The sequence below is a fragment of the Xyrauchen texanus genome, chromosome 12 (genome assembly GCF_025860055.1).
Source record: "Xyrauchen texanus isolate HMW12.3.18 chromosome 12, RBS_HiC_50CHRs, whole genome shotgun sequence".
Classification (NCBI taxonomy): domain Eukaryota; kingdom Metazoa; phylum Chordata; class Actinopteri; order Cypriniformes; family Catostomidae; genus Xyrauchen; species Xyrauchen texanus.
Genome location: NC_068287.1, coordinates 14,650,028 through 14,674,182, shown reverse-complemented (window position 1 = coordinate 14,674,182; position 24,155 = coordinate 14,650,028). Strand labels below are relative to the sequence as shown.

General features: G+C 37.1%; 1 protein-coding gene across 4 annotated transcripts; it reads left to right on the top strand.

The window, feature by feature from the left end:
* The first annotated feature begins 2,607 nt into the window (after positions 1–2,607).
* nprl3 (NPR3-like, GATOR1 complex subunit) lies at positions 2,608–24,109 on the top strand. 4 transcript variants are annotated; one of them, XM_052139927.1, is made up of 14 exons: positions 2,616–2,746; positions 7,383–7,452; positions 9,203–9,241; positions 10,146–10,278; positions 11,932–12,006; positions 15,355–15,508; positions 15,602–15,683; positions 16,251–16,388; positions 16,642–16,798; positions 18,765–18,871; positions 19,039–19,168; positions 20,219–20,408; positions 20,510–20,702; positions 22,831–24,109. In XM_052139927.1, exons 4-14 carry the CDS (start codon positions 10,192–10,194, stop codon positions 22,994–22,996), a joined length of 1,479 nt encoding a protein of 492 aa, XP_051995887.1. In that variant the 5' UTR covers positions 2,616–2,746; positions 7,383–7,452; positions 9,203–9,241; positions 10,146–10,191; the 3' UTR covers positions 22,997–24,109. The 4 variants fall into 4 exon arrangements, with proteins under 4 accessions (XP_051995886.1, XP_051995887.1, XP_051995884.1 ...); XM_052139924.1 differs by lacking the exon at positions 2,616–2,746 and adding an exon at positions 6,640–7,169; XM_052139926.1 differs by lacking the exon at positions 9,203–9,241 and having other exon boundaries at positions 2,608–2,746; positions 22,831–24,108.
* The last annotated feature ends 46 nt before the right edge of the window (positions 24,110–24,155 follow it).

Here is a 24,155-nt window from a genome sequence, read left to right as displayed (position 1 = left end):
CTGTAAAGCCACCTTCAGAGAAGAGAAGGCTTTATGTCTGAAATTCAGTCAAACTACTGTCAGTTTTGAATGGCCAAGAAGTGTTTTTTTGGAGGGATCACAACTGGTTCAGTGCCTTTCATTAATCCCACATCATATTTACTTTGGGCTTAAAGAGAACTTGGTATTTTAGAGAGCTCAAGAGGGCCAGACATGTGGTTGACCATTAAACATGTCTCCTCAACAATCTGAACAGTTCTGTCTACAGTTCTGAACAGTTATGCATAAAGGCTAATAATCTGTAATCTGCGAGCAGCATGCTTAACATTGTATTGAACCCTTTTCTTTTTTAGAGTTGTCTTGTGAATCTGTTTTCAATACACAACAATGCTAAATCTATGATACTAAATCTTCCCATTTGATGTCAGATGATTTAGATAATAAAATATGTGGGCTAGCCCCTGGAACATCATAAAACTTGGCTCTTAGAGGCTCTGGTAGCTGAACACCAGCTGACAGCTATTGCTCTTCATACTCGGTGGTGCTTGGGGTGCTGACGTTTGAACTGGGTCTTGCACTGGTTCTCTGCCCACAGCCTGTTGACATCATGTCGGTCCTCATCCTGGTCTCGACATCATCCGAATTGGGTCGAGTCCAGGTCTGGGTCACCTACAAATTTCAGACACCGAGCGATTTTGTTAGAGGGCCCTGTCCCTCCCTGGTGTGTTTTTCTGTCCCTCAGGTTTGCTTCAGTTAACCAGTCAGAAAATGCTTTCCAATCACCCATAAATAACTCATGCTTTTTCTGTTCTTTCTTAGTCATTGTCTCATATTTTTCTTGACTTGCTTTCCCTCTCTATCAGTTTTTCTATTAACTGTTTCATCTATCTTGTGCTAAAACTTCCAATCTATGGAAAATAACATATTGCTACCCAGATCTCTAATTGAGTGCAGCTGCTTGGTCCGTAATTAGTTTACATGTATTTACAATTTGGAGCGTCCATATCGGACAGAGGTCTGGACTTCTATTAATGTCATTATTTTAGCTTGAATTCAATCCCATTTTCCCATTTTAATGCAGGTAGGCAATTCTCTAGCAGTTCCACCAAACCTGCCCTAGTAACCTGTCGGTTAAAATAAATTTTCAACTATTTAGAATCCCTTTTATTCCAGCGTTGGTCTTTCCTTAATTAAAGATTAAAATTTCCCTAATTAAGAATAACAGTGGAATGTCTGTTGCAGTCCCTGACCGGCTATTCCGACCCTGGTCTTTCCACGAGTAAATAACAATTATAAAAATGATCATCTATTGAGAATCACAGTGGAATTTTCTTACCAGAAAGGTCACCTTTGTCAAGGCGACCCTGTCCTCAGGCTTCAGGTTCCTGCTTCAGACCCTATTTTATAGGGGAGGTTGAGGTTTCTCAGGGACTCCAACCCTGACTGTAATCACAGCTTTATCCTTCAGCAATGAGCCCATTGTTGAGTCAGCTGACCATCCTTTAAGAGTTCGTAAGCTTTTCTATTTGATTCAGGTTAAAAGTACAATTTTGTGGAAACCTATTTTCTTCCCATAATTGTAATTGTGCATACTACCTGTTATATATAATTATTATTTCAATCTATATGGTCCCGGACTGCAACTCAGGTTTTGCTGTTCCAAACAGCCAGTCGACTATTACCTTATACTGTCCCAGACAGTCACTCGACCAATGTGTCCCTGACCATCATTTGTAGCTCATTTTCTCATGTGATATAAACTCAGCAAAATGTTTGTTAGGGATGTATTGTATATCCTTGAGCAAACAAGTTGTCACATGATCAGACCCTTAGCAGTATGAACAAGAAGATATTGTCTTCTGCCTGAAAAACAGATTGGTCATCCAATTCAACCCATAAGCACAACACAGGGCTGCTCCAACACTGCATTTTCTTCAAGTATTTTATAAATAAATAATAATTTTCTAATATACCTAACTATTATCATTTCTTTCACAGGTGTGAGGGATGAGAAGGAGGGACAAGAGGAGGAAGGGCAGCAAGAGGGAGAGAGTGAGAGAGATGTGGACTCCTGCTCGCCGGCTTCCGGATAGGCTGCCACGTGGGCTTCTTCCAGCTGGACTGCGTCATACATCAACTGGACCCATTCTGCGGTTCCTCAGGGCAGACAAGCAGTCAACTGCTCCAGCACCAACAGATTGATGACATCCATCGCGACCTTCCTCGGCATGCACCCACCTCCGGCAGGGATCATGGAGCTGCTGGGCAAATGTGAACAGGCTGCCGGCTTTGCTGAGGGTGAGGGAGCAGATCTGCTGTTGATGTTGTTCTGGTGTGCAGCCGACCCGTTGTGCCACGAGCTGGTCCTCTCTGGTAAGTGACGGCATCAGGTGGAGGGCCCATGTGTTCGTGGCCAGTCGGAGGCAGTGGCCGACTGTTTGAACAGGCTCACGAATGCCTCCGGTTTGCCTGGGCCCCATCTTCATGAGCACAAGGTGCAGCTTCATCGCTGCTTTTGGGGCCAAGGCGGAGGACCCACCTGGAGCTAGCCAGCTCCATAAGGCCTGCCGATCCTCGGCCTGTGTTTGAAGAGATGGGTGAGGAGAGCATGGTGGTGAGTCTCTTGGATGCTAGTCAAGGCGCAGATTACTTTGCTCAGCGGTGAGGTGTCCATGGCAGCCAGTCTTCTTCCAAATCCTGGGTTTCGGCACCAGGAGTTCTAAGAGTGGGTGGCAAGAAAGAAGCGGGATCCAGCATCACAGTCCATGTATGTATTATTTTATTCTCATGGCTTAACTCAAAATAGGCTTTCCAGCAAGAAACTTACATTTTCACACACAGCTTCAATGATAATAGTCATCATAAACTCAATAATTATATTTTTCAAACAGCTGTTCAACATACAGCTTCAGTCTGGGTGGGTGGGTGTGTGTGTGTGTGTGTGTGTGTGTGTGTGTGTGTGTGTGTGTGTGTGTGTGTGTGTGTGTGTGTGTGTGTGTGTGTGTGTGTGTGTGTGTGTGTGTGTGTCTCGGACTCTGTCTCTCTGTCTAGCGTTCCACTGTTAAAGCACGTCTCTGCCATCATTGAAATGAGACACAGGTGTTTAGAGTCAATAATCACCAGGTGATGGCTCTTACTGCTTCCTCTCTCCCCACTGACAGACACACAACCACGTTCCCCTCAACAACAAATTTTTAATATGATAAACAGTACTGTGGCAGGGTGGAGGGCGGAGGGCGGGGCCGGGTCGTGATCCTACACATCCGGTCCCATATTAGGCTAATTAAGCCACCGGGAGAGATAAAGGTCGACTTTAAATTACTCAACCCCACCCACCCAAACTCCACTACAGCTGACAAAACATTTATATTTGCATGTTAAATAAATTTTTTGCAGTTATGGTCATGTTTTCATGACAAGAAATCACAGTACTAGGCTACTTTAAACGTCTTTGACATAATGGGCCCCCAGGCTCTACGCAGCTGGCATAGTTTGTGTATAGGAAGGACCGGCAGTGTGATCCAAGATCTTAAAAAAGTGAACGGTCTAGACTTCAGAATAGCAAAAACCATCTGGCTAAAATTGTACCATGTTTAACCTGTTTACCGATAAGGATCTTAGCACAAAACTAGGGATGTCCCGATCCGATACCTAGATCGGTATCGCTTCGATACTGACGTTTTTAGACGGATCGGGTATCGGTCCGACGAGCCTGACCCAAATCCGATACTCTGTGTTAGTCATGTTCGTTACTGTCAAGCTTAAAAAATGACATAAAAGAACTGTTAAAACACCATTAAAGCGGTTCATATGACTAGTGCATTTTATTCAAAGCCACTTGAAGCCACGTGATAGCTCTGTGAATTGCAATAGGCTGTGTTTAATAAGTAAACATATATGCTCTTGCACGCGCAGCTTCAGCGCGATAGTGAATGGTGCTTTTACACACACGCGCACGACTATTTATAGCCTTCACCCGTGCACAATATTTGAGCGCTACAAACGAACATCTCAGATGTAGATGCTCAGCAGTTCGGTTCACTTATAATATGGACTTAGAAAGGCACTGGAGGTGCATTTAACCAGAATTTAAATAAGAAGCGAATTAAACTGTGAATAAAAAGGTGAGGGTTTAAAAGTTAAAGCTGTCACGGGAGACTCACGGAGAGAGTTTTTTTTTCTTTAAAAAAAATCTCAAGAAACAATTATTAAGTTTGTATTCATCTTCTTGATGTATGTACTACTTCTCACTCTGCATGTATGTCAGTGTTACTCTTACAACCTCAAGGTAAACTGTCAACAAAATTGTACTTGTTAAATGGGATCCCCTATTATGTGTTGTTTGAATGTTATGTATGAAATGTTTTATATGTAGGCCACACATTAATTAAATTTTTTTTTTCCTTTATTTTTTGGATTGTCATGGCCCGCGAGTATAAGCTTTAGATAGCTTCTTTGGGGACCAGTTCACATGCATGATCAATTCTTTGTTCTTTGTTTTATCTTAAGTGCATATGAATATGTGTATGTGAATAAAATTCTTCTTCTTCTAAAGAGAGGCAGAGATATGAACTCAGTAGCAGGGTTTATTGAGCAGAGGATTGAAACAGTGATGAAGTAAATTCATTGTGAGTAAATTCAGTTAAGCAGAGTGGCAAACAGCAGGTAAGTAATATCCAGACAGTGTATAGAGATGATGAAAGAGATAACTCAAAACAATTTTATGATACATGCAGGCAATAATGAAGACACATGATTGACATAGTAGAAAGTTCTGGAGTCTCAGAAATACTATCGATGAGAACAGGCACAGAGTGAGAAAGTGTATGTGTGTGTGTGTGTGTGTGTGTGTGTGTGTGTGTGTGTGTGTGTGTGTGTGTGTGTGTGTGTGTGTGTGTGTGTGTGTGTGTGTGTGTGTGAGAGAGAGAGAGAGAGAGAGAGAGAGAGAGAGAGAGAGAGAGAGAGAGAGAGAGAGAGAGAGAGAGAGAGAGAGAGAGAGAGAGAGAGAGAGAGAGAGAGAGAGAGTGTGTGTGTGAGCGCGTGCGAAAGCGGGGTATTTATGCAGTCATTGATTAGCCACTAATGATATCCAGGTGCGTGTAATCAGAACTCAGGGAGTGCCAGTATGCTAGTTAATAATAAAGTGTTTCTTAAGCTATACATTTATATTGAAATAATGTGTAGTTAACAGTTTGTGTTTCTTTACCTGGCCTATTAAAGAGTACACCCAATTATTTCCACACAATACTGTAAAGATATTATAAACTGATTATGTAAAAAAACAACACCGTATCAGATCGGGATCGGTATCGGCCAATACTGAGATTTCCGATATTGGAATCGGATCGGAAGTGGAAAAAGTGGTATCGGGACATCCCTACACAAAACATTGCAAACACACATCAGATGAAGCAGTGGTGTTGTGAAACTTATAGATTGTTCTGCACAAAATAATAACAAAATATTATTTGTGGTGAATATGGTTAAAGAGAGAGAGAGAGAGCTAATCTTGATCTCTATTATCATATGAGTCAATCGTGGAAGATAGTAGATTTGAAATGCGTAGCCTATATAAAAGTCAATTTCAAGGCACGTCAGTCCTCTCGGGAGCCATCTTAGGAAAGTTCCTATCTACTTGAATGGGGAAAGACCAAAATTTCAAAATCAGTTTGGTCAAGATAACAATCAAAGAACATATTTAAAAATCTGACAACAATAGAAACATAAATTGTGCTTCTTTAGCACAGATAACGCTCAATCTATGTCTATATAGGTGATTGGCTCTTTTACCTGTAGGGCGGGACTTCCTTTTCTACATCCACCACCTTGGTGCTCCGTTTCAGGCTATAAAGTCTGCTGTATTTGCTGAAAGTGAACTACGTCAATGTTTAGAAGTAACGAAAGCTTCCATTAGCCAGTATTTACTGGTGTTTGACCGTTAAAATGTCCTAATGTCTGACAAATTCAAACATTGCCGACACAATGTCCGGTGAAAATATCAGCATGAAGCGCCAGCAACTCCTTTAGTTGATGCCACAAGTTTACAGTGTGATGTAATGCCAATGAAAACAGCTCTTTGCTGTCACGGAGGTTTTAAATTTTCTGACCGCTTGCCAAGTACCTTTCCACAATTGCAGCAAATTGAATTCTGCACATTGGCAAAAGCAGCCTTTATTTCCGTTTCGTGTCCCTGCAGTGAGAATCTTCTCACTTCAGAATCACTTGACTTTGGCAGCAAAACGCTTTTGTCCTATGAATAATCGTAGGAAAATGTGGATAAAAATAAAGATCCAAGGAAATTAGCCTAGGTGAGAAATTATAATACATAACGATTTGTTATTTTAAAATGTATTTATAAGCGAACATATATGTGGCAAATTGCAGTTTAGTTGTTTTGTATTGCCCCCATTTTTGAATGTCTATTTTTATTTATTTTAAAGTTGATCCTCGGACATGTTGGCCGGCACCAAATATTCTTAGCAAAAGAATATTTATTATATATAATTATCAGGTGAAACCATGAAACATCCCAGTTCGATTTATTTATTTGTTATTTAACAAAAGTAATCCGATTCAACCTTGCTTTGGACGGTAGGAAATATGCGGAACCATTCTCTCCAGTGGTTTGGATTTCTACGGCCCTCTTTCTGTAACACCAAACACTGACGTGTGGTAAAGCCGTTGTTTCAGTAAGGGATTAACGTTTTTTTTTTGTTATTTATTTCAGTGTCAGTTTAGTTTAATATATGTTTATACATATTATATGTCTTGGGAGAGGGTATTGGATAATGTAGGAGAAACAGAATGTTTTTTCCCCCGAGGATGAATAAAACTTTGTTGTAGCTACACTATAGAAAATCCAACGTACCGGCTATTTTACGTTAATTTCGTTAAATCATCATGCGAGTGTAAATGTAACATTACCTGTTTTTAGCACAAGCTGCAACCTGAATGAGCCAGTTTTATATATATAATTTAAGAAAAAAGGGTCGGGATGTACAAACAGTTGTCTGCAGATTTAAATGCAGATCCTAAACTGATGTGGAAACAGTCAGAATCTAGCTTGCAACAAAATGGAGAAAAGACAAGTCCCATAAGCGTTATACTAGTTAGTTCTGGCAGCAGAGGAAATAAATTGCTTTTCAGATACCCATTCCAAAGGGTTACTGAAAATACTTCATCAGCAACGTGTAAGTGTCACTCATGTTCTCTATGTCATCCTCCTGGTGTCTGTTGCATTACCATTGCTTATGAGAAGTATCAACCTGCCACATCAGCAATTGTTTGTGATTGATACATTGCAAATGAGTGTTTTGAATCATATTACTAAAGCATGTAACATACAAAAGGAAAAGTGTTTAAATCAGTTTAAAAATGTGTTTCATCGTGTTTTTCCATTGAAGCCAAGCAGCGGAGCCCATATGTGCTGAATGCCTCAGGTGATTCTACAGAGGACCAGGATGGAGATTCAAGGTACTATGCAATGAAACTCCTTTTGACTTAAAGGGGAACTCAGTAATTTTTTGTTCTGTCATCTTGGACATACACCGACACATAGCGGTGTGGATGCAGCATCATTCAAACGCATGATTTGAAGATTTTCAGTGAAAGTGTCCAAATAACAGGATCGCTACTGAGATTAAGTGAGTGGCTGTTCATGTGATCCTAACATGGCAGCTGCTGTGAGGAGACCCTCTCCATGTAGAATAAAACACACATTTACTGATTGATATGAGTCTTCATATCAACATTTTATACATGCGTTTCAAAATGACTTAATTTCTTAAGGAGTACAATTACTGAGTACACCTTTAATATTTATTTTGTACATGGCTTCAGAACAGTGCAGGATGTTGTTTGTTGGCTTTTCTGCATTGTTGTTTGCATTACACTAACTGCACTTGAAGTTTAATGAACTTGACTGTCTTTGCAGCTGATGATCAACAGATTAGGTCAGAGGAACATCTGTTGTTATTTCTTTGCTGTTTTCTACTGTTAGGTGATAGGCCACATTATTCTGTATATTAAAAGGACAGTTCACCCAAAAATGCAAATTGTCATAATTTACTCACCATCATCTTGTTCCAAGCCTTTTTTTGTGGAACACAAAAGGAGATGTAATGGCTGAATGTTCAGGACTGACAGCTTATGTCACTGTTCAATTCCATTGCATCTTTTTCTATGAATGTTGACGGAGGCCAACGTTTTGACTTGCATGCACCTGAGTTCCACAAAAGAATTAAAGTAATTTGGGTTTGTAACAGTGAGTAAATGACGACTAAAGTGAACTATCCCTTTAAGAATCTATTTCTTTTAAAAAACAAAACTTATAAACAACCACAACTGTCCAGAGTTTTAATGACATTAAATACATATTATTAATACATAGATGTGCGTCATATGTACTATAGCTTACCTGTATGTTAAAGAGTATGTGGTTTTAAACCTTACCTAGCCATTTTGTTTTTATTTGAGATGATTTAGGATTGTTGTATAGATATGCAAAGCCAATAGTAAGTGATTCTAGCATAATATAGATATGGAATGATCCAGTAGAGAACAGAGTGTTGTATTTAAAGGGATAGTTCACCCAAAAAGGAAAATTCTCTCATCGTTTACCAACCCTCACGCCATCCCAGATGTGTATGACTGACTTTATTCTGCTCAACACAAACAAATATTTTTAGAAGGCTATCTCAGCTCTGTAGGTCCATACAAAGCAAGTGAATGGGTGCCAGAAGTTTGAAGCTCCAAAAACACAAAGGGAGCATGAAAGTAATCCATATGACTCCAGAGGCATATTAACATATATTTTACTGTATTGGTCTTAAATGGGAATAACAATGTTATTACATATTTTAGAGTAGATCACAAGGATAATAAACTTTACCTGTGTAATGGCACACACAATAGTACTATGCAGCAGCATGATATTGCCTGAGCATATTATCTCAATGGACACCCAAAACAAAATTGGACTTTGGTTAATTTCTAAAAAGTTCATGCACAAAGAAAGGACTGACAAAGAATAAAAAACAGGAAATATAACAACGTTGCCAGATTTTTTTTTAAACGCAACTAGTAAAAATACGTAATGTTTAGTTCAGATTATCAGTTACAATGACAATTACACATATGTTATGCATTCTGCAAACTTGTCTGCTGCATTTTCTTTTCTTTTTTTTTCTTTCTTTCTTTCTTTATGGTCCTATTCCCATTTCAGAGAACAAACTCCACTTACTGATGAACAGTTGGTAGCAGGGTAAGATAAAACCAACATTCTAAAGCACCTCTCCTTTTTCCAGAACACCCCACCTTTGTTTATCTTTCCTCCCTATAATCTATCTGGCATATACTGTTTTGTTCATATACCATATATACGCGTTCCAATGACAAATGTAATTGAGAAATTGTGGGTAATTTAGATAGCTTGTTTGATTTGTGGCATAGTTTCAACCAAGTTCATAATTTAATCAAGTTTATAGTATCAGTATAAATCATGGGTCACAGTAAAATATTTCAGTAAATAACAACGACGCTATATTCTACATATTAAACACAATTGGTACAATTATTATTTTGTACATCACTTTAATAATGTTTTGTTGATATATTAAATCAGTATTGTGGGAGAATCACAATCATCCTTTAAAATCATGATGAATTGCATTAATTTACAAGTCCTTTTTAAAATTTTCCTGACAAAATAATTTCCCCTCTGATTGAGATTAAAGGTTTGAATCAGACCACTGGCTTTTGCACCATGGGCCTTCTTGGGGTCTGCTCACTCTAAAGGCCTTCTCTGAATGGGTGATATCTACAGCATGAAACAATATAAACCAGCACAAATCACTCTGTCAAAGGAGACCAGTCACAACTTTTTCTCACTTATAAGTGACTATTTTAAAATGCTCTTGTAATGGTTGAGATGAGAAGAAAAGCCCAAATGTTTCACTAAATCATTTGCTCAATAACTCACCCCTTGTGCATTCCAAAGAAACATGTATTTAAGTGTTTATTTCTCAGTGCCTAGTATAATAGAACTTGTAAACCAATCAGATCCTCCAGTGAAATAACACTGGAAAAGTTTGATTTGAGTTTCATGCCTTGTGTGATCTCTGATCTTTATTCTTCTTGTTGCTTTTTATTCCTTCCCCAAAAAAAAGGTTTTCTGATATTATTCTCGCCACCATCTTGGCCACCAAGTCTGATATGTGCGGCAAGAAGTTTGAGCTAAAAATTGACAATGTTCGATTCGTTGGGCACCCAACCTTATTGCAGCCTCCACATACTATTCAGGTGAGCCGGCCAAACAGACCTGTTAGAAAGGCATATAAAGAGTTTTTACATTTTTTCCTGTATTGATGTTAGGCAAGTCTGTATTCTTAAACATCTCAAAATGTTACAAGTCATCAAGGCACCAAAGAGAACCATGATGACAAGCAAAGAGCTCCACCTTCTGTTAGAGAGAGAGAGAGAGAGAGAGAGAGAGAGAGAGAGAGAGAGAGAAAAAGAGAGAGTTGGCCTACCACTCAGTTCAAAGCAATAATCCACCTATTGATAAATACCTTGCATCTGCTGACTGTTGACTTGACTTACCAGGACAGATTCATAATTAACAAAGTCAAGCTACAGGGATAAAGGTGGCAGATTCTGATTTACTATTCAGATTATTACATTATTATGAATATCATGAAACAAACTATCAAAAAATAAATAAAATAAAGGTCAACACAAAGCTTGTCCTGTTATACATACAGTACAATGACAAGATAATTTATGTCCACATACTTAATAGTTAAGCTTAACTTCATAAATATAAGAAATACTGCCAAGTATTGCTCAATATATATATATATTTGTTTTTTTTACAACATTCATTGATTTACACTGGTGGCCAAAAGTATGGAATAATGTACAGATTTTGCATTAAATTGATCACAAAATATAGTCAGGACATTACTGATGTAAATACAGCCCCATCAAGGTTTGAAAATACATTTTGATCAAAACTAGACATGCCCCATTTCCAGCAGCCATCACTCCAACACCTTATCCTTTAGTAATCATGATAAATTGCTAATGTGGTACTAGAAAATTGGCACTAACAAGGACAGAAAGAGATGTGGGAGACCAGATGTACAGCTAAACAAGAGGATAAGTACATCAGAGTCTCTAGTTTGAGAAATAGATGCATCACATGTCCTCAGCTGACAGCTTCATTGAATTCTACCCGCTCAACACCAGTTTCATGAACAACAGTAAAGAGAAGACCCAGGTGTGCAGGCCTTATGGGAAGAATTGCAAAGAAAAGACACTTTTGAAACTGTAAAACAAATAGAAAAGGTTTGAGTGGGCAAAGAAACACAGACATTGGTCAACAGATATTGGAAAAGAATGTTATGTATCTTAACCCCATTGAGTTTTTGTGTGATCAGCTAGACTGTAAGGTGCCTGAGAAGTGCCCGACAAGACAGACAGTCACATCTATGGCAAGAGCTACAGGAAGTGTGGGGTGAAATGTCACCTGAGTATCTGGACAAACTGACAGCTAGATTGACAAGGATCTGCAAAGCTGTCATTGCTGCACGTGGAGGATTTTTGATGAGAACTCTTTAAAGAAGTTTAAGAAGTTCTTAATTTTTTTTCAAATTGTAATAGAAATGCTCACGTTATTAATGTCCTAACGATACATTGTGATCAGTTGAATGCCACATTGGTGAATAAAAGTACCAATTTCTTTCCATAAGAGCAAAATCTGTACATTATTCCAAAGATTTAGGCACCAGTGTATCTGTAATTAAAGATATAAAACAATTGATTAAAACAAAGCCTTTTTATTATTGCTTTAGAATTGTACTTCCTCATTTGTGTCTCCATCCTTAATGACATTTTTGAAGAACAATGTGCAGAATCTAATTGTAGTTATTAATGACATTCCTTTCCCCCCAGGGTTCCAAAAGCGATCCATCCCCCAAAAGAGAGCTGCCCACCATGATCCTGTTTAGTGTTGTTTTTGCATTAAGGGTAAGAAAACCAAACCTATTTAAACTCCTTTTACTTTAATAACATGTACTGAAGCTGGCATTGACATATTTATGCCAAACCTATTTATCAGCGTTATACCAGCATTACCTGAGAATGTTCCAAAGAGAATCTTTTGTAGTTTAATGGAAGCCAGGAAATCTGACCTTAGAGGAGTTAACATGGTCAGTGCCACAAATTTCATTATTTGATTGACACAGAAATATTTATTTATTAATATCATATTTTAAACATTTTAGCATTTCTCTGATTTCAAATTTGTAAAATCCTAAAACTTTAAAATGCAAAAGATTTTGAATTCCATATTTTCAATGTGGTATCAGTCTTATGGTCTAATATAAACAAATATAATACAAATGTTTGTGAACAAATACCCAAATGTATATGAAAGATTATACTTTATACAGCTAATGTGTTTTAGGGTTTACTTTAAGTCTTTTAAATTTAAAGTTAAATACATTTTGCACCATTATTTGAGCCCCAAAAAGTTTTTGGACACTTATGCCACACTTAAAAATGTGAATGTCAATGCATTACATGACATCCACACTGCATGCCTAATTATTAGGCAAATGTTATTCCTCATGATTAATTTTATTGTTGAACAAACATAATGCTTACAGTCAATCCAAAATGTTATTGAACCTCAATCCTGAATGTTTAACAAAGATAAAGTGAGTTTTGTCTTTCTCAGGGGAATGTGTAAGTGCACAATTATTAGGCAACCAAATTACAAAAATAATTTCTCCCAACTCAATTGTTTATTCTCAATTTTTATAAGTAACACAAAATCACAATTAAATAATAATTTTGTCCTTTCAAAAATATTCTGTGACCAATATAGTACCCTTCTTCTCAATAACTGCCATGAGCCTTCATACATGGAGTCTGTTAGTTTCTTGATCGGTTCACAATCAATTTTTGCTGAAGCACCAACCACAGCTGATGCTGTTCAAAGAGGTGTATTGTCTTTCCTCACTGTAAATCTCACATTTGAGAAGGGTCCACACGTTCTCAGTAGCATTTAAGTCAGGTGAGGAAGGGGGACCAATTCATTTTGACATTTTTGAGGCCAAATAAACAAATTTTTCATAAAAATATATAAAAAAAAACAATAGATATATTATTCAAAATGAACACTTTCTTGTTGTCAAATTTAGTGGATTATGTACATGGTGTGATGAACTACATGTGTGATTACTCTGCTAGGACACATGTGTGAACTTCAGGGCAACTAAATTCATCCCAACCAGTAAAAATGGCTCAGAAAAGTCGTTAATTCTAAAAAAAAGATGTAGCATCATTTGTGTGCAGTCACACTTGGTTTGATATTTTCTCATTTAATACAATGATGTTCATGCATATTTAAATATGCCTAAGTGTCCAAATATTTTTGTGAATCAGCTATTTTGCTGAGGTCAATAATTTTAGTTTAGTTTCACAGAAAGGGCGTGGATGGTGATAAGCCTCCAGCATGCTGTCTATCAGACGGACTGCTGTGGGGGGGCGGGACTCTGCCATCTGCACAATCAGACAGTCCATGAGAGACCCACCCATGTGCCAGCATGACTTAGCATGGCAAAGTGCAAAGTCATGGCTCAAGCTGCTGAAAATGCATATTATCAGTTCTCTTTTGCATTAGCATGCCCACTCCCTCTCCATGGTACACCACCCCTGGCAGTATGCCCACCATTACTCTGCAAATTTACCATATTGCAAATACAAAAATATTAATGTTAAATTGTTGCCGAGTTGTATTCATTTTGAATTGTTACACAGTGCACCCCAAAACACCCCCTGGCGTAAAAGAAACTTTTATTTATTTTTCTCCCTAAACACTAAATAGTAACAAAACCTACCACAATACTGTTCTTAACACCTGTTTGGCATTGTGAACCGGTAAATATTTCTGATCCATGAGATCATTGCATGTGGTTTCAAAAGCTTGATTTTGAGGTCATTTGGTCTAATATTGAACAATGTTGCCTAAAATGTTGTAAATTTATGTAGCTAATGAGAATCCCTGAAATTATCACATTTATTGTGAGACAAAATACGTATTTATCATTTTCAGTTTTTTTCAAGGTGATTAAATCAAATGTTTTTCAATAAGTGAAAGGGTAGTATTACGCATTGTAAAACACATTGTTTTTCTTATATGGGGCGAATAGATTTGTTCTGAAAAAAATAAAAATAAATTCAAAGTAGGCTCACATTGACTGATCTCACAATGGAGATGTATGTGTTTATAGATGTTATGAAATGCCAAATGTGATTGAAATGAACAGAAAATCATTAACCCTTTTCTGAAGTGGTTATTTTGAGTAAGTATTATCTTTTAGTATTATCTCAAATACATTTTGCTGTTTCAAAAGTATTTGCTTAAGTTGACAGGAATTGCCTTTATAACTATTGTCCATATATTTACACTGTATCACTTTAAACCCCCTGTGGGCCTTTTACACCAAGTGTTGGGTAAAGGGCTCCCTCGTCAGCTTTTTTTTTATTTTTATGAAATTTTAATCAAAAAACCTTCCATTATTATTTATTTTTATGCAAAGTATGTTGCTCCATCAATATATAATAATAAGAAATATGTTTTTTCTTCTCTTGATACAGTGTGACCAACAAAAAAAAAGCTAATTTTCCTTTAGGTCTGCCTTTAGTCCCATTGTACCCTACACTAAAAATGTTTGAATGTTTTGCATTATATAACCAAATATTAAACCGATTGGCATTTATTTCAAAGAAATGTGCACAAACACTTGTCTCTCAAAAATAAGTTAAATTTAAAATTATTAAACAATATTGGTCAAAATGAAGACCAAAGAGTGCAAGTATCTTGATTGTCATTTTTGGTTGTCAAACTTTGCTGAACATATCCATAAGTAATGTGATGAATTTAATCTGTGGTTACTCTGCTAGGACACCTTTATGAACTTGAGGGGAACTGACATCATACATCTTATTAAAAATCACCTTGGGAGTTTGGAGTATTCGGTTAAAACTAAAGTAATTGAAACAATGGCAAAAAATAAAACAGTGAAGTCTTGCAGCATTTGTTTGCAGATGCCACTTGATTTGATATTGTATCAATGGATACATACATTTAATGTAGGAATTATATGTCCAAGTCCTATTTTTGTGGAATAACTATGAAGTGCGGAACTCTGACAGGCACACTTCAGATTATAATAGTTGAACAAGAAAAACAAGACCATTTAAATGAAGCAAGACAAACACAATGAAAATAATTCACAATGCCAACATTCAAATAAACAATAACTGTGTCTCTCTTTCATCTCTGCTCTTTGTTGCTGCCTCCTACAGGCCAATGCAGATGCTTCAGTCATCAACTGTATGCATAACCTGTCTCGCCGAATTGCCATAGCCCTGCAGCATGAGGAGCGCAGATGTCAGTACCTCACCAGAGAGGCCAAGCTCATGCTGGCAATGCAGGATGAAGTCACCACCATGACAGAGAGTAGTGATCTTATTTCTCTAAAATAATGTTTATAATTACTGCAGGTGTTACTTGACTTTCACCATGTTTACCACTGTTTACCTGTTACTTTAGCGGATGGTACTCCACAGTCTCCTTTTCGCCAGATCCTTCCCAAGTGCAAATTAGCAAGAGACCTGAAAGAGGCCTATGACAGGTGGGTAGTGTTACCCTAAACATTATTTACCCAAGTAGTAAATAGTAGTAGATAGTAGGATTAGGGCTGGAGATGGAGATGGAGCTCTAGGGGCTTAAACAGTATTCTTAAATTATAATTGTTGAATAAGTTTGTTGAATACAATTATGTTGCTATTATTGTTGAGAACTTCAATACAGCAACATGTCGTATAAACATGATGTGTTGTAGCCAAATAGATTAACTGTCACTTAAATCCTTAAATGTGTAATACATTTTTTATTTTATTTATTTAGTGTTCAAATATGAATCTAAATGTGTTGCAGACAGTTGGAATGGACAAACAAGTTAGCTTTTGTCCATATTCTAAACTAGGGTATAATAAATCACCAATGTAATTAAAGCGTTTAAATTAGACTATTACAGTACATTAACACTTATTAGATCATTCAAATAGTTATAAATGTCATTCAGTGTTTTAAAGAAAGTCCTTTCATGGACTCCTGGTTGAAAACACTTGTTTTAGTCTGAGCAGGCGGTTCTTATAATTTCTCTCATATTAAATGCTGTATATTGTACCGTTCTTAGCCTCTGCACAACCGGAGTTGTGCGGCTTCACATTAACAACTGGCTGGAGGTCAGTTTCTGCCTGCCACATAAAATCCATCTTGTGGGAGGGAAACACATCCCGCCAGATGCTCTTGAGCGCAGCCTAAAAGCCATTCGGTGAGATATTGCATATAACCAGGGGCATTTTGAAATGGTGCTTTCAATGAATAGTCAAGTAATCTTCATGAAAAATACTTTAGTAAATGTGAATTAATATAAATTTGTTTATGCTTGGCTTTAAAATATTTGATCAGCTAGAAATTGGTCTTTATAGTTGTAATCTCAGTCTCTCCTGCATCATCAAGTGTGTTATTCTAGTCCAGAGTGTAATTTGGACTGCAAGTAGAGTTTACACGTTGTGCCCCTTCAGGCCTTATCATGCACTGCTGCTGCTGGACGATGAGAAGGCCTTGCTGGCTCAGCTCCCCCTGGACTGCTCTCCTGCTCTAGTGCGTCTCATCAAAACCTGCTCTGCCATCAAGAACCTGCAACAGTTGGCTCAAGACGCTGACCTGGCTCTCCTTCAGGTGACTTGCACTATATTCTAGTGTCTCCCGGTCCATGTTTGATCATACATAGTTAATTGGTTTTAAAAAGACAAGCTGCATTTTTCATCTTGGAAAAAAGGATGTTCTTTGAAATTTGATGCTGCACTGACACCTACAGGGCATGCAATTAATAGTGTCTTTTGTACTATTTAAAACATTGTTTTCACAGCATCCTTGTTAAAATAATATAATTTTGTTTTACATTTCTTTTTTTATGAAGTCCAAATATTAAAATACCAATTTATTCATGTTGCTTTTTTTTTTACTATGCCACAAATGCTATCGATTTATTTTAAATTTTATTGAACCCTGAACATTATTTTATGGACTGTAATTGGTGCAAGAATTTGTAAAAAGTTAGGCCAATACTACCACCTTGTGGACAGATTTTTAATAAGTCTAAAGTCTAAGTCTAAATAAATGATTTGGGTTCAATACAAGTTAAACTCTAGCAACAGCATTTGCGACATTTCAGTTACCACAGAAAATTATTTTGATATGTCCCTTTTAAAGAAAAAAAATTATTCTGTCACAATAAGGCACTTACAATTAAAGTTTCATAATTATATCCACATGACTGTAAACATGGGGCAAACTCCACTCCATACTCAGAAGTTAATCCACCTAAAAACTTATTCTCAAATAAAAAAGGACGATTTAGACAACCTTACAGTTCCATTTATAAACAGGATTTTACAGAGTACTCAAAGGGACAGTCCACCCAAAAATGAAAATTCTCTCATCATTTACTCAGCCTCATGCCATCCCAGATGTGTATGACTTTCTTTATTCTGCTCAACATAAACAAAGATTTTTAGAAGAATATTTCAGTGCTGTTGGTTCACACAATGCAAGTGAATGGTGGCCAGAACTTTGAAGCTCCATAAACACATAAAAGCAGCATGAAAGTAATCCATAACACTCCAGTGGTTTAATCCATGACTTCAGAAGAAATATGATGGGTATTGGTGAGAAAAAGATCAATATTTAAGTCCTTTTTTTACTATAAATTCTCCACTTTCACTTTTATATTCTTTTTGTTGTTGGCGATTCGTTTTCATGTATATCGCCACCTACTTGGCAGGGAGGAGAATTTACAGTAAAAAAGGACTTAAATATTGATCTGTTTCTCACCCACACCTATCATATTTCTTCTGCAGATATGGATTTAACCACTGGAGTCTTATGGACCACTTTTCTGCTGCTTTATGTGCTTTCTGAAGCTTCAAAGTTTGGTCACCATAAATTTGTAAATGGAAGTCTAATTTGCCATGGGTTCCCTCTGGATTTTCCTATGGGTTTTATAATGGGGTATCTGAACTTATGTGTATAATAAGGTCTGTGGTAAACATTACTTGATGATATGTTGACGTTTTGATTGTGAAGCTGCCAGGTGATTTTTTTATTTTTTTGTAAGTATGCAATTCAATACGGCTTCAAAATTTCTGGTTTGAGGTATGACTGTGTGTAATTTATGTTGTAGAACAAAACATCCACGTATCATCAAGTGATGTTTACCACAGACCTTATTTTGCACAAGTTTAAAAGTCCCATTATAAAAACCCATAGGAAAATCCTGAGGGAACCAATGGCAAATTCTTTTCTGGGTTTTTGGACTACAAGCTGAACAGCTCTATTCTTTTAAAAATCTTTGTTTGTGATCAGCAGAAGAAAGAAAGTCATACAAATCTGGGACTGAATGAGGGTGAGTAAATTATGAGAGAAGTTTCATTTTTAGGTGAACTTTGCCTGTAATATAAGTGCTTCAACGACAAGTTTCACGTTTCTATTTCTGCCACAAATGCTGTCCATTAAACTTAACTTGTATTGAACCAGTAACATTAACACCATTCCTGAAGAAAAAAGTTTATCAAATTAATAAGGGATGGACTGTCCTTTAAATTAAGGCACAAATATAATCTATATGTTTTACTGCCATGCACAGGTCTTCCAGATAGCTGCACATTTGGTGTACTGGGGTAAAGCCATCATTATCTATCCTCTCTGTGAGAACAATGTGTATATGCTGTCTCCCCATGCAAACATCTGCATGTGAGTATGAGTGCCATCTAGAAAACTGCTCTCACTGTCATTTCATTTGAAGCTCTTAGAAGTTGTTTGTTGTCAGTGCTCCATTGTGCACACTGGACAAAGGTAAATCTTAGGATTTTTAACAGCAAGCTGTAGACAATCACATATTTGTGTCTCCCTCCCCCCAGCTACTCCCCTCTGGCTGAGCAGTTTGCCCTTCAATTTCCAGGTCATGACCTGCCCTCCATGTTAGCCAAGTTCTCACTCCCTGTATCTCTGTCTGAGTTCAGGAACCCATTGGATGCCCCTGTACATGAGGTAAATGTCTTAGAGGAGTGTTTGCTTTTTTACAAAGCACTACTGAGATATAGTAGCTAATGTGTTGCTGTAAATAGTACATTTATGCACTTGCATTTTAAAAGGACATTTCACCCTAAAATTAAAAAATCAACATTAACTTACCCCGTCGTGCCATTTCAAACCCAGATGACTTTCTTTTATTTGTTTGCTGATTTTAATACAGTAGAAGTTGACAGTGACTCACCCAAAAGTGTCATTAAATAAGTCCATGTGATTTGGGCAATTTAGTTCACTTCTCAAGGTCTTTATATGTGTGTCTCATGTCCAAACATCATGATGTCATGACACAATAACCAATGAGGTTTGATGTTATTGATGTGTCAATTATAATAGCCAGAAGATTGTGCTCTGTTTAAATGAGCTGATCAATTATTTTATTTGGTCTGTTCATCATACAAAATGCATTTTTATCTTTAAAATGGGTTTCTCTCTTTGTTGGATTGGGAGGCGCTCTTTGGTCATTTCTCTTGGCTTGGTCTTCTTTAATTGTATTTTGACATTGGTCTGGGGGGGGCAACAGACTTTTCAGGCGGGAGCACGAGGAAAATCTAGAACTAGTCACATGGACTACTTTTGAGTTACCATCAACTGCTATTGTTTAGAAAACAGAACATCATTTAAAATATCTGTGTTTCGCAGATCTGTCATAATTATGAAATTATGACAGACTTCATTTTTGGGTGTACTATTTTTTTTAAATAATTTTCTTTTCATTGCAATTAAGTGTAACTATGTATTTGTTGGTATGTTTTGGTATATACACGTATGCTTCTTGTAGGATGGTGCCACATGACATTTCATTCTACAAGTTATAATGAAATTAAATTCAATGAAATGTGTATTTTTATGTGAAAATATGTCCCCCTATCCTATTTTAAATTGTAGAAAAAAACTGTAATTAAGCTATTTGTAGATTTTTGTTCCATTTTTTTAACGAGACAGTGTATAAGACTATATATATATATATATATATATATGTATTGTTTTGTATTGTGTGTGTGTGAACAGGCCCAGCTGATTCAGATGGTGGTGTGGATGCTCCAGCACCGACTTCTAATTCAACTCCATACATACGTTTGTCTGCTGGTTCCGCCTATTGAGGAGGAGCCTGGTCTGCGGGAGGAAGAGCCACTCATAGTCACACGCGTTACAGGCCGAAGTCTGAGCACACCCAGCGCACTGAGTTTTGGTTCTCCCAGTATGCATCCCAAATAACTCTTAAGTAGCACCTGAGTAATATTTTACACAAGTAAAAAATTTTATGAATTCTCAGTAGGTTCTCTCTATTTATCTTTGCAGCAAGTAGCGATGACATGACTCTGACGAGTCCCAGTATGGATAACTCAAGTGCTGAGCTGCAGACCGGAGGAGACTCTCCTCTCAATAAGAGGATGACAGAAACTCTGCTGGCCAGCCTAACTGAACATGAACGGCAGGCCATCCTCCGTGTCCCAGCTGCACAGAACCCAGAGGACCTGCGCTTGTTTGCTAGGTGACTAAAATCCAACTAAAAGCCTCTTTTATAGCTTGTTCACTAAACTGAACTAGGACAAACAACTAAGAAAAAGTAAATTTCGAATAATGTCAGTGAATCAAACTGTCCATTTTAATTAATCGACATGAATAATGAATTTCAATTATTTGTATATGTAGAAATATTGACAATACAGTAAATGTAGTTACATATTGCACACACCTACTTATTATTTTTCAACATTATTGAAGGAGTTTGCATGTTTACAGGGAGCTTGTTGGCTGCTTTACCTTCACTATGGTGTCCGACTCAAAAAAACATAACAAAAAATATTCTTTCTTGTGCTCATTTAGTAAAAGACATGCCTATTTCATAAAAAAAATAAATAAAAAAAAATGTAATCATCTGGTGTTGAAATGATCATTTCTGCTGTTGAAAAAAAATGCTTTTAACGTAGCTTTTTATAAACGCTCTTTATTTTATGGGTCTCTGGAAAACTCTATTCTGATTGGTCAAAGGCACCATCTAGCAGTCTGATATTTCAGAAAAACAACCACAAATCTAGGGATTAAGTCATGTCAAAATCCTTTCACTCCAAGTCAGTCCACTTGGCGGCCATCTATGGAACATTCATGGGCAGCTTTTTTCTATGTATACAAGCGGCATGAAAGTATAGCTCCTATCTACTTAAATGAGGAAAGACAGAAATTTCCAAAACGGTTGGTCAAGACTAAGGATGTAGCGATTTATCGGCCAGTTATCGACCAAATTAAAAACATCGGCATATCGTTATAAGCATGAAAACACAGATATGAAAAACCAATGGTTCATTTATAATTAATTAGTAACACACTTTGTAAAAACTGTGAATTCAAATGCACATTCCAGAAATAATAATAGGCACAATATGTAGAAGGGTCGGCACTCCTAAGAACATGTAATATTTAAAGTTTATTCTCTAGTTATGTTAATGCAGAAAACCACCATATACATACGTGACAGTCGTGAAAATGGCACTTACCTATCGGCTACTACATGATGAGTAAACCATTCAAAATCCTTTGAAACTAGCAGACTTTGATTTCTGAGACATTGGTATGATATTGATTAATGCTACATGATTGATTGAATTAAGATTAAATGGCTGCATTTGCTGTGCTGTGCGAGCAAGTGGCGCCCTCTAGTGGTCTGGACAGCAAAACCCATTATCCAATATACTACTATAATACAGAATTTAAAAGGTGGTTTTGTTCCTTTGAAATCAGCCACATCATTGAAAAATAAAATGTTTAAACCAGTGGAATTGTCCAGAATATGCATAATATTAATTTATAATATAGTATCATTCACAGTACATACATGAGAGTTATGTTGTTAAAATCGGTATCGGCCAGAAAATTTCATTTTGGCGCATCCCCTAGTCAAGTCTACAATCAAATAACATTTTAAATCAACAGTAAAATCTGACAACAATTGTGTTTCTTTCGCTGAGATCACGCTAATTTGGCTAATGTGCTTGAGTTGACTATGGCTGTATCTAAAAGGTGATTGGCTCTTTTACTTGTATGGCTGGACTTCTACATCCGCCATATTGGGTGTTCCAATTTTTCAAATTCATTTGAATACAAGTTCTCCATATTGAGCTTAATAGTCTCTGTTCATATCAGATCCGCCAGATCATCTGGGTATTGCGTGTCATCTTATACTTCTCGGATCACTGTGCAATCTCTGCAAGTAAGCTAAAAAAAATCATTTCAACTCAAATCAGTGTTTCTTGACAATTTATTTATTTGGCAAGTCTGACAGGAGTCATTATCCAATGCAAAACTTACATGGAAATTTTTCTTCTCACATAATTTCAATGTAAATCAATATTTTATGTCCATTCATTTTTTTTAAGACCCCTCCTCTTTACGATGGAATCCTGATCACCCTGAAGGGGTTTCTTTAGTGATTAAAATCCAACTGACTGTACATTATCCCTTACATACTGAAATGTATATTGAATTTTGTCAAAAAATTTGAAAAATAAAGTGTATAACAGAAAATCTTCATATCTGAATGATTGTCACCTCTGTTCTCTAGTAATACTTTTATGTGTAGAGCTTGTAGTACAGCTGAAAACTATCATGTTCTCTTTCTTTAGGCTGCTGCATTACTTCAGAGGTCATCATCACCTAGAAGAGATCATGTACAATGAGAACATGCGTCGCTCCCAGCTAAAGACTTTATTTGATAAGTTTCGCAGTGTTTTAGTCATAACCAACCACGAGGATCCCATCATTTCTCTCTTCCAATCCCCTCCAGAGTAAAAGGATAATTCAGCTCACTGTTGGAGTGCTGAACCCAGACCAGACAACTGTGTTGTGTCATCAGTGGGTTTATGGCTGATTTAGGCTTAAATAATTTGATTTAACTAATGCGGTGAAATCACTTTGGCTGCAATGAAATAATGATTCAGTTTCAGGAGAGACATATGCAATTAGGCCATGTATAATCTAGCGTATATAGCTTTGTTGACCAAAGATTTGTCTGTTGTCATAAAATATTCACTTTTACCTCTTACAAGGTGTATTTATTATTCTGTGGTTGTGCTTGTATTCCACCCAAGCATCAACTATCTGGAAGCTATTCCCCAATGTGATGGATCATTTCCTCAGACAAACAAGAACAAAAACTAACATGCCATGATGATAATTCCAGACCACATGCCCTAAAGACTCTAGGGGAGAGAATCAGGCATAGGGAAAAGAGATTCCAAAGATTAGACAGAGGTTGTAATTGCCCTGGTGTTTTCCAAACATCTGTAAAACCAATGAACTCCAGAAATAACAAGACTATTTGTTAAAGTTTTAAGTTGTTACCAAACCCACACGTTCAGAACTTGTTAACATGTTAAAGGGATAGTTCACCCAAAACTCTAAATTCTGTCATCATTGACTCACCCTCATGTTTTTCCAAACCTATATGATTTACTTTCTTCATAGAATGTAAAGGTCAACGTATACTTTGGTTGTCCGTGTTGCAGATCGTTCCATGCACAGTATACATGATGCAAATTTTGTCATCAGCACAGTCTGCGCCAATGACGCGCACAGAGGTCTGTCTGGGCTGCACGCAGACAATCCTCTGTGCGCATCATCGACACATGTGCCAGCTGTTGACTGTACTAAGAGTATCACAAAACAGTTGTAGTGCGCATACATCAAATGTGGATGTTTTGGATCGTGATGAAAAGAGTATACATTAAAAGGCAATGCAGTTGACCGGCTGCAATCTGATCGGGAATGCAGAAAAATTAAGTATACTGGTACCTTTAGGCAGGACTTTAGGGACTGACAGCCTAAGTCAGATTTCAATGTTTTATTTTCTATACAGTGCAAGTGAATGGTGACTGAGGCTGATCGGTTCCCAATGTTCTGTCTAACATCTCTATTTTTTATGCCATGGTAGAAAGAAAGTTATACAGAT